Below are 15,542 nucleotides of genomic sequence, written 5' to 3'. Positions count from 1 at the left end.
AACAATTACGTATATTAATATTACATCCATCACTCTGTTAGAAAATATTACTTATATATGTTACTCACAATAGATCTGTCATTTTTCTGTGACATATTATTACAGGTTATGAAAATAGAAACACACCATTGTATGGTTGGTTTAAAAATAATTACAAGCCTAGTTAAAAAAGTGCGTTAGGCTTGCTCTTTCCTTGGTAAGTTAGGTTCCACTAACACTGGATGTCCTTAACCCGCTTACAGTTGGAATGCCACTAGCACCTTTCACATATTATGTGAAAGACATACTGACTTACCACCTGCCAACAAATTCAGGGCTTGGTCCTGCATGCTTTCTGCATGGAACTGTTGCTGAAGACATGAAGAGTTCTTCAGCTACAGGCTTTCAGGAACAGGCTGCTACTGCTGAGTATCTGTGAATCTGATTTACTTAAGACTTCAATTGGATTTCAAAATCTGCAGCCAGATGATTAGATCAGTGCAAGACAACACAACTTCACCGATTTTTATCAGCTGTGTTGTTTTGCATTAGCCAAAATCTGACCTTTTTGCCTTCCATGGGCGGGCCAGTGGATTTTTGAAAGAGTGCGAGCAACAGATTTAAATTTACTGTTTTAGTAATACAATAGAGATTAAAAATACATGTTTGCGTTGGTTTTACTTTGCACAAATGAGGCTAAATATATAAATATATATATATGTATAATAAAGCGGTAGGAAATCTCCAAACTGCTAACAACTCTTATAAATGAGATAAAACAAGGATATATTTGCTTGGAAATTTCATAGTTGCCGTTCTTTTATTATTTTCATTTTCAGGTAATGCAAGAGTATTTCATGGTGGATCTTTTTTTTTATTTTTTTTTATTTTTTATGAAACAAGTCCAGGCGTGCTTTGAAAAATGCTCTTTTCGTGGTCTTTCTGATACTCCTCTTGTGCTTTCTGCAGTTTTTTACCTCTCAGTTTCCACTTGTGAAAACAGTAGGTTACTAGGGATGTCATTATCAAAGAGAAAATAATAATCAGCACTATTATCAGTGCAATAGTGGATGAGAGGGACCCCTCTAGCTGCTTAGTTTCAGTGTCTGTTGTTGTGTTTAGTTTAGCAAAGTTCTCATAGTCTGTTGAGGCCAGAAGTGTAGGTACAGGAACTTCTTTGAACTTGAGCCTCATTGGGATTCAGTAGTTGTTCTCACTCAGTCAAAATTTCTGAAGAAGCAAGAACTATGATTCCCTTGTCACCTGTGTCATTCGTAAGACAGTTTTCTCCTTGGGTTCTCCAGGCATAGATGAGGCTCAGAAGCTTTGTTTGTTTATGAAGCCAGGGAGCGTAGGAATAACAGTGTGTGTCACAAAGTTTACAGCACAGGTCATCTATATCCGAAGTTGTGTAAGTCAGAAACGTGTGTGCACTGTTGTTGTCTTTATCAAGGGGTGGGGGAAAGTTGCTTAGCTGACTGCCAGTTTGTGATTCCTTGTTTTCTTGAAGAGATAATTGAAGAAAATCAAATCAATTTTCCAGTAACATTGTGGTGGCAGGGCTTATCCTCAGGCTTAAAAGAAAAACAAGCACTGCAACAAGTGTAGTTTATATCTTATGAATTTGTTCAGTGAGAGTTTTTTTTTTCTTCACCCAAATATTCCCAAAAGAGAGTGAAATCAAAGGCATATTTTTTTACTGAGGGGCAGGCTTGGTTTCGCTAACATCACAGGCATTAACAAAATCAGCTACAAAACAGAAGCTCTCATGTTAACGAAGGGTTTTTATTTTCCCCTCTTCTTTGATATTTGCTCTCAGACGTGGCTTGTCTGGAGAGGATTTTGATTTGGGGATTTTGTCCTCGTTATACTGGAGTTTAGAAGATGTCCTCACTGATTGCAAATCTGGAATCTGGAAAAATGACCTGGGTGAAAAATGACACAGGATTATTTAAGAGGTGAACTCCCCTTAATGCAGTGAGCTGTAATCTAGAATTTAAAAGCCTTACTCTTTCATAATTCTGATAGAATTTCAAATACATTTAAGTCATTTGGCTTTGGTACGTGCTGTGTGTGACAAATCCTAAAAAATTTACTCAGCAGTTCTGAAGTTAAGAGCTGATCTGGAGAAGGTGAAGAGCTAGTCTGCCCTCCCCCTTCCCTCTTCTATTCCAAAACCCATTTTAGAGTTAAATCTGTTGAGGAACAAGGCTGGTCTGCTCTTACTGATTCCTACTTCTACTCAGGACAGTAGGATTTGGCCCCAGGATATTTTACTTTGAGGAGCTGTAAGCACTTTCAGAGCATTTTCTTTCAAATAACAGATTGCTCTAAACCCCCTCCACCCTACTCCCAAATGGTTTGTGGCCAAAATTAGGTTTCAGAAATCTTGCAGCATAAGTGTTTGTTTGGAGATGCTCTGTTTGATAGGATGCAATTGTAATCCATCCTCTTTATAGAAATCTGTGGTTCATCCCACTCAGGCTAGCAGAGAACTGAGGGTTTCTCTTACTAATTAACAGCACGTTCTTCTTTGTCATAGAGACTGTTTACTATAGATTAGCATTCTGTTGATGTTAAAAGATGTAAATGAGCAGTTCTTGCCAGTTTGGAACAATATGTTCACATAGTCAAAAATAAATGTTGATTTTAAAGAAAGTTGAAAAGCCAAATTTTACTGTAGTTTAGGACAAAAACCCACTTGTTTGTAAAGCTGATTGAAAGTTCATTTCACATAAGGGAACAAGTGCAACATACCACATCTTTGATGAATGTCTACAAGTTGCACTACTGGCAAGTTGTATATCAGGAGGTTATGACAATAGACTTTTAGTGCTACTTGGCTATGTATTCAACATCTTTCTCAAGTAGCCTAAAGAAAGAAACTGTAATAAAAGAACTTAAGAAACTGAGCAATGCCCTTCTGATTTATGGAGTAGCTAAGTGTCCACCACCCACATGAAAGTCCAGGAGGGTGGAATGTCTCAGCACTAATGAAAATAAGATCTTGTCATACTTGCCTGAACCTGTATCTCATCTCATCTGTATCCACAGCTATCAGATTCCTATGGGGAATATAAAATATATAAGATACAAAATCATTAGGCATCTGGTACTGTTCCAAGAAGGTGAGTGGATGTTATTTGTAACTCCATTTCACCCTCAGTTCGGGTATGTGTATTTTCAAAAACAAAACAGGAATCCTTTTAAAATCTTAAGTCTGCAAAGTACTGCTTGTGCTTCAGCTGCATTTTGGGAGAAGGAGACTGCTTTTATGGACAAATCCCTGCCCTTCAAAACAATGTCTGAAGAGTCTGTTTGTGGCTCTGCTGCAGACTGTCAAGTGACTATGACCCAACCATTCAGTGTCTGTGGGTAATACGGCAATGCTAGCACCACTTTCTAGTTTGCCTTGCTTTTAAGCTTCTTGAGGGTAAAGAATGCTTCTTCCTGTTGCTTGTGGATGAATTGGTGAACCAGGCTGGCAAGCAAAGGGTGCAGGGCTCTTCAAGAAGGGCAAGGAGGAGGATCTGGGGAAGTACAGGCTGGTCAGCCTCACTTCAGTCCCTTGGGAAGGTAACATAGCAAATCTTCTTGGAAACCATTTCCAAACATATTAAGGATAAGAAGGTAATTGGGTGTGGTCAGCATAGATATATGAGGGGGAAAATAACCTTGACCAACCTGGTAGCTTTCTATGATGAAATGATTAGCCCAGTGGATGAAGGAGAGCAGTGAATGTTGTTTATCTTGACTTTGGAGAGGCTTTTTACACTCTCAGCCAGACCATTTCATAGACAAACTGATGAAATATGGACTGGGTAAATGGGCAGTGAGGTCGATTTAAAACTGGCTGAGCTGCTGGTCTGAAAAGGTTGGGATCAGCAGCACAAAGTCCACTTGTAGGCAAGCCAGTAGTGGAGTACCTTAAGGATTGATATTGGGGTCAGTGCTGTTCAATATTGTCACTGATGACTTAGAGTGCATACTCAGCAGGTTTGTGAAAGATACAGATCTAGGAGGAGTGGCTGATAAACCAGGTAGCTGTGCTGCCATTCAGAGGGGCCTCAACAGGCTGGAGAAGTGGACAGAGGGGAACCTCAGGAAGTTCAGCACGGGGAAACGCAAAGATCTGTCCCTGGAAAGGAACAGCCTCATGCACGAGAACATGCTGGGGGCCAAGTGGCTGGCAAGCAGCTTTGCAGAAAAGGACCTGGGAGTCCTGGTGGACACCAAGCTGAACATGAGCCAGCATTGTGCTCTTGTTGTAAAGTCCAATGGCATGCTCGCCTGCATTAGAGTGTTGTCAGAAAGTTGAGGGAAGTGATTATTCACCTCTCTTCAGCACTGGTGAGACTACAGGAGCAGTGGAGGTAAATGGCTTAGCATCAGCTCATATTGCAACATCCTACTGAGATTTCAGTTTTTGAGAAAGAGTTGGACCTCTAGTACTCAAATTTTGAGAAGACTCTTCATGTTATCTGTAATCGTTGTATTAAGTACACACTCATATACACACACAGCACACACATTTCGAGTTGAGTCAGGTTCCATCTACTGAAGTGTCAGTGTCAGCACATTCTCATGAGGAAACTTTCCATTAAAAAATCTCCAAACATTGTTCATTGTCCATGCTCTAATTTAATTCAAACAGTAGACAATAAATTATTCTTAGATTGTTTTGTTGTTTATGTGTGAGTCATAAGTCTTCAGTGTATTTTGAGCATTACGAACATGCCAGCTAGTATCTCAGGACTGTGCACATTTAATTCCCATTGATATTTAATAAAATATATTAGAAAGGTTCAGGTATTTACAAAAAAAATTTGAGTGGTTTTTTTTTTTGTTTGGTCTGGAAATACTGACTTGTTGAAAGAAACTTTTCATGAAAGCATATTAGAATATCTGTAAGCTGAATACTTTTCTAAACCTTTTAATGAAATAGTAATATTTTACTTTGATACTTACATAAGCGTAGGCTATTGATGTAGTACATGTCCTTGCCTAGAGATGGACTTTGCTACTGTGGCTTATGTTTTCATATCTTTCCGTTTTAGTAAGCTAATGTTTAAAGTAAAGTACAACTCAGTATAAGATTTTTGAGGTTTTTGTGTGGTTTTTGAGGGTGGAAAGTAAGAGCAGGTTGGATGCAATTTATATGAGAAGAACAAAAGAAATTTCAGTAACAAAAATCAGCATCTCAAATGTTAATTCAGATTATTGGCATCTGTCAAATACTGAATTACTGAAAAGAGATAAGAATGTTGATCAACAGGTTTTTGATTTGACTGAGACTCATCCCTTTTTAGAAGGGCAAAACTTGCCTCTGTTTGCTAGTGACTTGGTAATAATGACGTTATCAGTGTTGTATTAAAAAGAGTAATGATGATGTGCATGAAATCCTTAAAAAAAAAAAGTCAAAATGCCAGGTGGGAGACCAGACTTGTATGAAGTTTTAATTGGATATGGTTTGCTTTTTTTATTGTTAGGATAACTCTGTTTTCTGATTCTGTGTTTCAGTTAAAAGGAGGACTGAGTTCGGTGAATGTCTAAAATCTTCAGCTTCATTGGAAGGATGAAGGCCAGAAATTATATGTGAGCTACTGCAGTTTTGTTGTTTTAATAGGAAGCTGATTGTACATACCTGACCCTTAGGCTAACTCAAACTTCCTTTGAATTCCTGATGACATTGATTAAGAATGGTTGATAAGGATATATAAACTAGCAGCAAGTGAGAAAAATGTATAATACTGTTCTCAAATTAACACAAAAACGTCTTTCCAAAGTAAAGACGTCTGACCTGAAACTATAAACCTGCTCCTTGTGAATTAATATGAAAAATCTCTTTGCTTTCAGTAGTAGGAGAATCTTTGGTTTCTATCTTTGTGTGTCTTTCTCATGTACTCATCCACCCGTACATACACTGTGCATTTTCAAATGTTGAATTACTTCCAGCATTTATATTGTCTTAAATATATATTGGCTTTTTAATATAGTTTTGGGCTTGCTTGCTTGCTTTCTGCCTTCAGCTTACTTGTAAATTTCCCTGCTGCCTTTCAAATTGTCTCTTCCATTTTTATTGCATTACGGAAGAATGTGCCTCCTTTCTCTAAATTTGCATCTTTTTGATGTAAAAACATTGGTATGAAATGTATCCCTCATGTTGTAAACCTGATATGTAAATGATTCTTTTCTCCTCCTCCAGAGCTAGCATAGCAAGACATCTACTAATACACTTCTGCACAAAATTGCAGATGAAAGCCAGAGTGGGAGTGAGAGCAAATGAAAGTGGGGATAAGGAGGAGGGAGGGAAGGAAGGAAGGAATGGGAGAAGGAGAGAAGGCAGGAAACACTTAAAAGAGCACGTAGTGACATGTTTTAGCCACACTACTTATTTTTTGCTGCATCTTCTATAAACTCATGTGTAAGAATGAAAGGCCAGATTTTACGAGTATTTTAAATTATGTACATAAGACCGCCCTTGCCATTTTCAGAACCCTTGGACATACTAGTACACATCTATCTGTCTTTATCTCTGGATGCTTAAAATACTTTTGGAAATCTTAAGGGTTTGATCTACAAAGTGCTGATCAGCTTTCAGCTGAGAGCGAGCTAGGCTTCCTATTTCCCAGTAGGTTCTGTGTACTTCGGGAGTATGGGCTTAAATAATAAACATTGGGTTGTTACAGAACGATGCTCCAGGTGTGTTTGTAGTGTCACTGGGTTTGTAGGTGTTAAACACCATAGATTTATCTGAGAAGTCCTAAAATCAAACTGCCTCTCTATGCCTTTGTCTGCCGTACTGTTAATCTCAAAATAGAAGAAATTATCTGTGTTAGATTTTTACACGTAGTCATCCTTAGAAACTTAATTTGCATAAACCCCTTGTTATTACATCCAGTGAGGTAACTGGCAACTTAAAGATTTAAGCAAGTCAATCTTTTAATTAGGTGTATAAAATTCTAGTCCTAGTCTCAGAATACTTTACACTATTTTTACCCTATTGAGCAAGAAAACTCTGCTTTTAGCACTTGTTCAGCCTGTTCTGTCTTCATTATACCTGAGTTTTTCTCCTCCTTTATGCAAGAAGAGGAAAAGATTGCAAGTTTTGGAAGCACTTGTAATAACTCATTCCAGGATCGGTCAGATCTGTAAGCCAACAGAAAGTTCAGTCATGTTCCTATAAAATGAACAATATCTGGTGGGTTCTTGATTCTCCTTAAAGCTGCAATGGGCTTGGATAACTTTGAGGGACAGTCTGTATATGACAAAAGCAAATAATTTTAGAGCAGAACCTGATACCATCTTACCTCTGTATTGAGAGATGCTGAGCACAACAGCTTCTGTTGGTTCAGATGGAAGTTGCAGGCTGTGCGACTGCTCAGGACATCTGCTTTTACATTCCAGAAGAACTTGTGTGGGTAGGTGTCTGTGCTTTGCGTGGACCATAAATGTAACATACTGTTTTCCTGGGCATTTAGTTTATAGAGAACCCATGTGGAGCTAATTCCAGTTTTTAAGGCTTTAATTTTAATTAAGTAATCTCTGAAGTGTAGAGCGATTGAAGCAGCAGATCTGTTGTGTTGTAGATTTAGACTCTCTCTGAAATTGATATTCATCCCACTGATTTTATTGGTGACTTCTCATGATAGTATAGACATGTTAATTTAGTATAACTGCAATTTGATAAACACCAGCAGCTTTTTAGGTGTGATTACAGCCTTCTTGTAACTGCATGTTTTGGCAAGTACTATCTTTTGTCTGCACAAAGTCCAAATCCTTATGGAAGTTGCTGGTGCCTGTTACCAGGAACAAACTACGCTAAGTCATGTTATTAGACTGAACACTTGACTAATTCCCTCCTTAAACCAGTGTTACTAAAATGTACCTGTGATACATATTTTAGCCTTCTTGTCTATATAGTGGTGTAAGGAAAGATTATCATCCTGATCAGTGAAATCCTTGTATGATGTTTTTAGGGTAGCTTTGAAACTGTATATTAAATGCTCCCCATAGGTGTGCTGGCTGAGGCTTAGGTGTGCTGTAATAAAATACGTTAGGAAGAGACATTGAGTCTTATTCCTTTTACGTGCTCATACGTGGGGAAGGATTTGGATTTTTTTCCCTTTTAAACTTGGAAAACAGTGCTGTATCAAAGTACTGTTCTCTAAACAGTTGAACAGATCTGTTCCTTCATGATTTTCACTTTGAAATAGGCTTCACTGAATTTTTAAAAACTATGCTGAGATTATTTTTGCCAAAACAGCACACGCTAGTCCTCTTTTCAGAGGGTGGATTTTCTTCATAAGCCATTCTTTGTTTTTCTGACTAAAGGAACAGTCTTATCATCAGCTAAAAAATGTACCCCATAAAACATGGATTCTTTTTTCCCTTTGAAATTGTCTTTCATGGTTAACTTCTTGCTAATTTAGTTCATATTCATTTCTTTTGCACAACATTCTATGCTGTTCTTCCCACACACCTTTCAAAATCAGGGGCAATTACATCCTGTGATTACAGAGGCAGTCTGTGAATTTTTCCATTAGTCTATATTTTAAATGTTATTCTGTGAAAACACAAATCCTGGAGTGCAAACAATTCCCTAGCCTACACCGATGCTTAAAGTTGCTCAGTGATTTTTTCCATTTGCCTATTTCCACGATCAGTTTGTCCTAATGGTCTGTTACATGTTTTTTGGAGTCAGAACAAGTACTTACCAGTCCAGGTACAAGTAGATGTTCTAATTGTTCTCTTGAGTTACAGGATAAATGAAAACTGAAAGCTGTTTAGAGCTGAATTCAAATGAACAATACCTAAGAACCTTCATAAAATAAGATCTTAAGACAATCAGTGGCCTTTTCATTAAATTCTCATTTTCTTTGCAGGTGAAGGAGGGTTCTGATTCTGGGCTAATTGGTTGTGAAAGGGAGATGAACAACTCGGATCTGCTTTCGTGTCCCCCTCCCTTTTTTAATCTCTTCTCTCCTTTTTTCTCCTTCCGTACTGCTAGCAAGGAAAGTAATTACGGATGGGACGCTTTGCAGTCTTTCTCTTGGATCTAAAATCTGCCAAGATTGAAACTCCCGCAGGGATAACTTTTTTTTTTTTTTAATGTGCCAAAGAGCAAAAGATTGTTTGAACATTCAAGTATTCATCCAACTCATTTAAAAAGAAAACTCTTCTCCTTCCAGCCAATGTGCCTGTTCTTGATGAATAGTTACAGTCTAGGACTACAATATATTCAGTACTTGGGGAATTTCACCTTTAAAATTGTGCAAGAAAAATAATAAGTTAACGGGTGGGAGGGAGCAGGGGGCTGAGAGGAGGAGTGATGAATGTCATTTTAGATGCAGCTAGCTACTTTGTGTCTGTACATTTCTGGAATAAGACCACATTTCTTTTTCCTACAGCAGGGACTGGGGACAGTCGCTGTGTAATTTGAGAGTTCTAGGTAAGCAGAAAGCATCCTTCCTTCCTCCTCACTGCCCTCCTCTCCTGGTCTTAAAGCCCAGGGAGCTTGTCTCTGGGGTGGATAGAACTGGTGTGCAGTAAGCTGGTCCCAGCACTCAGGCTAAAGGAGTAGGCAAGGGGGGAGAAGGGAATAAAGACTTTCTTTAAGCATTCAGTGCTTACTGGTCAGCGTTGAGTTTCCTTTTAGCTCCAATCACATACCAAACAGGAAAAGTTACGTGAAATGCATTTGAGATCAGTTAATGTGTTAGAGATCAGTGGGTTACATGGCAGGTGTCTGTGCACTGCTTTAGCCATGGGTGGAAGGGGATGAGGGGCATGTCACCTTCCCCCCTTTGTGGGGTGAGGGGTTCAGCCTTCACGTGTAGGTAGCAAGACATACTGACCAGGTGTACGTATGGAGGGGGAGGAAGGGGCACGCTACTTCTGTGGGCAAACAAAGGGGACAAGTAACACAGGTAGCCGAGGGGGAGGCTTATATGCATGTGGAGAAGCGGGTGCATGATGAATGGGAAAGGGTTAAGGGTCCCTGGGGCCCCGGTGGGGATGGAGAGGAAAATGCACATTGCCTGAGCGGAGGAGGGTATGTTTATAGGGGTGTTCGGTGGACCTTTGTGCTATGAGGGAGGATGTTACATATGTCTTTGTGAAGCGGGGGTGCGTGGTGAGTGTATGCATCGAAAGCTGCTGGTACCCAGGGGAGGACAGTCATGCCTCTGACTAGAGCCGGATAACCCCAGCGGGGGCCACGAGTGGCCCTGTGCCGGGTCGGGGGCAGCGGGGTGAGCAGCGCAGCCCTGGGGTGCTGCTCTGCTCCCTGCTGCGCCGTGCCAGTCCCGCACACTGGTACCGCGGTGCTGTGCCGTGCCAGCCTGCGTGCTGGTACCGCGCTGTGCAGTGCTACACTGTGCCAGCCTTGCACGCCGGGTGCCAGCTCCGCACGCTGGGTATCGCGGTGCCGTGCCACGCCAACCCTGCACGCCGAGTGCCAGCCGTGCCGTGCCGGTCCCGCACAGCAGGTGCGGTGACAGCCGGTGCCGTGCCAGCCCCGTGCACCGGGTACAGCACCGTGCCGTGCCAGCCCCAGTTGGGAGGTTGCGGAGGGCTGGAGCAGGATGCAGCGGGAGCAGCCCTCTGAGCTGTGCCCGGCGAGGCACCCCCCTGCCCGGCCGGACAAACGGCACGTCTGCAGCAGGCGGTTTCTGATGGTTGGGCTTTTTGCTGCTGTGCTCTGCGCCCCACGCCAGAAAAATGAGCTTTGCCGGGAAATCAGCTCATTAGGTAGATTCCCTGTGAAAGGGGCACATGTGCCCTTGGCATATCGGGGAAGGAAAGAAGGCTTTTGACTGTGTCCATTTAAAAAATTGCGACCGCTGCCCCCCTCCCTCCTCCACTTTCTAATGAGCCTCCGGTTCCGCACAAAGGATTCATCAGAGCCATGCAGCACTCACCTTCTCCGGCCACATCTTCCTCGGCTCGCTGGGCTACTTTCAAAAGGGGAGAGTGAGCAGGGAGTGGCAAGGCTGGGAGCCCGTGCTGAAGCCTGACCATGGAGGTAGCCTGAGACCTTGCTAACTGGCCAGTCTCGTCCCCCCTTGGTCTTTAAAACCGAGAGGCAGATAGTGCTGAACAGGCGTGTTATTTGTGCTGCAGATGCGGGGAGGGTGGAATAGCTCCACACACCCGCTACCTCAGCAGCGCTCACTGATCCCAGCCAAATTTTTCAACTTTATTTAGGGGGAAGAATAGATCACATGGGGAGCCTCACCAAACTGGGAGGAGCATGTTAGTGCAGAATCAGGTCACTAACATAAAAACCCAGGAGTTAGTCACAGACACAAAGATTAATAGTGTTAGCATAATCCAGGCATAAAAAGCAGGCTGAGACAAAAGACAAGAGATGCTTGTGGGAATTAAATGCTTCTGTTTTCTTCTCTTATCTGTGTCATTAAGTGGGGTAATTTCTTGCTCCTTTTATCAGGTGAGTTTTTCTAATTGAGTAATAAATAGAGCAGAATGTAAAAGAAATGTTTCCAGCTTCCCAGTGCTTTTGAGCACATTCTTCTTGTCTGTCAATCTAGCATTTCTACAGGCTTTTTTTTTTTTTTTTGACATTTCTGAAATGCTGCCTATCTGTGTCCTGCCCTGTTGTATCGATTCAGTCGAAGAGAAATAGCTGCTACAGACCCATTCCAAAACATACACATGCCCACATAAAATAGTCTAGGTTGAATAATTGCTTCTGACTCCAATCTTTAATTTGCATCTCTTGCTCAGACAAAAGCAAGAAGGCTACTGGCTGATCCCTTATTGTCCCACTGGCTGAGAAATTATTGTGGAATTAAGTTTTTACAACGCCTTTTTCTGATTTCTGTCTTTCATTCATTAATAGATGACAAAGCTCCCAACAGGAGCATAGGTAATACAAAAGCTGCCCCTGAGTGTTGAAGAGCTGATTGCTGCCATGACCACAGCATGATTCTTATGACTTTTAGTATCTTTGTTTACTTAATCAAGTGCACATTCCAAAAAAAACTGTGATGGATTTAGGTTATTTAGAGGCCAAAACTCAAATGCGGGTGCCTAAATATGGGTACCTAAATACATACATAGCTTGTGAAGAAGTGGGCCTGACTTTTATAGGTGCTAAGCAACTGTTCTTCTGCATTTCCATCTGCTTTTAAGTCACATCCCACCCCCTGCCACCTTCCTCATGTCCATGCTTTGAAAAAGAAATTAGCTTTGAAAAGTAGGCTATCTTGTTCCTTTGCTTACAGAAGCATCTTGCCCAAAAGAAGCTCCATCCTAAAACATGATACCAGATGAAGGGGAAATGAGTAACCAGGTGGATTGCCACAACAAAGCCAAGAGGCCTGATGTGCCCAGTTAATATAAAACGACAGGAGAGCTTGTCTGCTGCACACCCCAAAATGACTCAAACAGTCATCAAACCAGTTGCACCTGCCTACAGAGTGACTATCCTTCCTTCAGTTTGCAGAAAAATTAACCAGCTTTGGCAGTTAAAGGCTGAAACAGTCAAAATGTTGATTCTTGGCAACTTCTTAATGAAGTGCCTCTGGATTAGAGATGATATCAATCAGGATAACACATCAAGAAAAGCAACCTTAACATTAGTGTAGATCAAAATATGTAACTGAATCCTTTAGTGTGCAATGCAGTTCTTTGCTGTGTTATCTGTGGAGTATAACTTTATGCTTCTTGCTTTCATTTCCCCAGCCTGGGATGCAAAGGGGTAGCCTGTGCCTATTCCAGGCTCCCTGCTTCCTGCAGGTCTCTTAAAGGAATCAGGGGAGTGCAGCTGCTTACACTGGAGGGGAGAAGAATTGCAATTGCAATTGGTTCTTTTTATAGGGCAAATCAATGGAGTGGAGAAAAAACACTTTACATCTTTCAGCATGCCTGTATTGCAGTAAAACACAGCTAGCACCTGTCCTTGTGCTTTAAACTTGAAAATAGTATATTTCTGAGCTAGTGTGGAAGGGAACCTGGGTTTTATTACCTGGAGACTGACCTTTATGTGTAACTTCCATTTCAAGTGTGCAGAGGCCTGATTTTTGACAGAGATGCCATCCATTCCTCCGTAGGTATAGTTTGAGATACGTTTTTTAGTTTTATTTTTTTAATAATTTCTCTGTATTGCCAGCTAGTGATGGAAGATAAGATAACAAGTGTAACAAAGGTTTTTACAGGTCTGGTTAGCCCTTATTTATATTTTCATCCCAAGTTCTTTTTTTCTTACTGGCTGAAGTTTTCTGTCTTATGCATTTCATAAAACTTCCTTTTATATTTCTTTTTATACACAGCTTCTTGCTGAAGTATCTTACGTCAACTGAAAAAGCTATATATAATGTGTGTGTATACATACATATTTATATATATACGCATATGTATACATATGCAAAGACCTGAGAATACAAATTTCTACCAGTCTGTGTTAGTGCGAGAGTAGTTTTTCTTCCATTTTTATTTATATTTAACTCTCCCCAACATTTTCCTTATGAACTCATAAGTAAGCCAATAAGGAATGTCAGAAAATGTTCTAATATATTTTTATGCTACATTGAATCTTTTTTCAAATACTTGTTCTTAATCCAATATGACTAATACACTGAAATTTCTCACGCTATCAAATTTGCCACTTCCTGAATCTTCTCTATTTCAAGGCTCGTAACTGGTCAGAAGCTATATCAGTCAGTTTGAAGGTTATGGCTGTGTCAGGGGACTGTTAACCAACTACAGGAACAGTATGTATATGATATAGCCCTGTCTCCTCCAGGAAGACTTATGCTTCCTAGGAAATCAGTGGTTCAGTAAGCACTTGATATCATGGTTAAGCCTACAGATCCAAAGCAGCAGTGGCGTACAAACGCCCAACTCGCATTGATTTCAATAGGACTTAAACCAAAGTATCTTTGTGCTTATGATCTCTTGACAATGAATGCTATTCAAAGTTCATGGGAGCCATTAGAAAGACCACAGTATGTTCTGACAGTAATTGAAGGGCTAGAAGAAAAATGAACATTTGTTACTCCTTGAGAAGTTCTTCAGGCTTTGAAAAATGGCCCCAAACTTCTCCTCCAGTCTGCAGTAAAATGTTCCTTATTCATCATTGCAAAAATCTCTGATGTCCCAGTCAGATTGTTGACATTTCCATTGCTGCTTCTATTTTAAATGTTATAATTAGTAATTTTTCACACTTCCAGATTGTTCTTTCTCTTAGAAATTTAAACTACAAACAATGACAAATTAAAGCACATCAGATACCACTGTAATGTAGGTGTGTGATACAAGGAGATTACTCCCAAGGTAATGTTTTCTCCTCTTCTACCTTCAATGCCTATGTTGTTGTCAAGGTGCTATTCTCATTATGTAGAGATTGAAACAAGTCCATTATGTGTAATGGGTCACCATTTCACCTTGGCGCAGTGAGAAAGCAATATGGCTTTCCTGATTTAGAACTGAGCAGGCATGCATTAAAAAAAGAATTATTAAAAGCAAAGTTTCTCATCAAAGCCAGGCCATCAAATTCCTCTTCATTTGATAAAGTTATAAGTATTGACTGCAGGGGAAGAGCAAAATTTATAGCCAAACATAATGAAATGAAATCACATTATGCAAGAAGTTTCAGTGCTTGTGTGTTGTTGTTCTTCTCTTCAATCCTAACCAGAAGGTTTGATTTTATTAGGAGAGATAAAATTTACTTAATAAAAAAATCAGTTAAGTCTATTCCTGGATGAGCACATAATGCAAAAATGGCTTACCCTAGTACTGCTGCTACATCTATCAGTATCACTAATTTTAATTGAATGCAGCCTGATCATAAAACGTGGAATGAGTTTTGAGATTTCAGAGGCATTATTGGTGGGAATTATTAGACTGTTCCACTAGCATTGTACATGGGTATCTATGAAATGGCTCCTGAAGAAGACTCACAGTCCCGGAATTCTTTATTCCAGAAAGAAGGTGGGCAAGAGGGGGTATGGTAGGAGTATATAGAATAAATGAAACTGAGGAAGTAAGTCAGAAATTCCTAATGAATCTCTGCGATTTTTTGAGAGTAAGGACAAATTCAGTGAAATTGAGAGGCATTACAGATAATATTAATGGAAGGAAAAGCTTCTGTACGTAGCACAGTATTCTCCTGTAGAGTTCATTTCTGCAAGTGTGCACTGAGGTTGAAAGCCTTGAAGGATTTCAGTAAAGGTGCCAATGTTCATGTGGGAATGAGAGCATCCATAGTTATAAGCAGTATGTTTTTATTGTGGCCTGTGGTTGTAAGACACACACTACTTAGCACATGTAAAGAGGAAATTCCTTTTTGGGCAGATTTCCTGTATTAATTTTTCTCTGAAAGTGTAAAAGCATTTTTAAAAGCATCTGAGACTGACCAGTGTCAGAATCCTGGGCTACATAGACAACATATTTGATCTTGTATAGTGACTTTTGTTTTCTTTCCATGAAACAGTTCTGGTTTCATGTCTACTAGGTGAGGAATAAATTCTGGTTCAGCAACAGCAATATAAATCTGGATTTTTCCACTGAGGTCAACTCCTTCTGTGTATATCTATGTA

At 40.2% G+C, this 15,542-nt stretch overlaps 1 protein-coding gene across 3 annotated transcripts in view; it reads left to right on the top strand.

Moving 5' to 3' along the window:
- C22H8orf48 (chromosome 22 C8orf48 homolog) overlaps positions 1-15,542 on the top strand; it is a 115,418-nt gene that overhangs the window by 19,328 nt on the left and 80,548 nt on the right. The window contains exon 7 of one of the 3 annotated variants that reach the window (XM_075053762.1): positions 5,500-5,574. The exons of 1 other annotated variant lie outside the window; for it this stretch is intronic. In XM_075053762.1, coding sequence (XP_074909863.1) covers positions 5,500-5,503 — 4 coding nt within the window. In that variant the 3' untranslated portion in view covers positions 5,504-5,574. Of the gene's footprint in view, positions 1-5,499; positions 6,592-15,542 lie in introns of those variants that run through there. One more of the 3 variants, XM_075053761.1, reaches the window with a different exon arrangement.

This window comes from Buteo buteo, chromosome 22 (genome assembly GCF_964188355.1).
Source record: "Buteo buteo chromosome 22, bButBut1.hap1.1, whole genome shotgun sequence".
Lineage (NCBI taxonomy): Eukaryota > Metazoa > Chordata > Aves > Accipitriformes > Accipitridae > Buteo > Buteo buteo.
The sequence above is the reverse complement of the archived record's forward strand: the minus strand, read 5'-3'. Positions and strand labels throughout refer to the sequence as shown.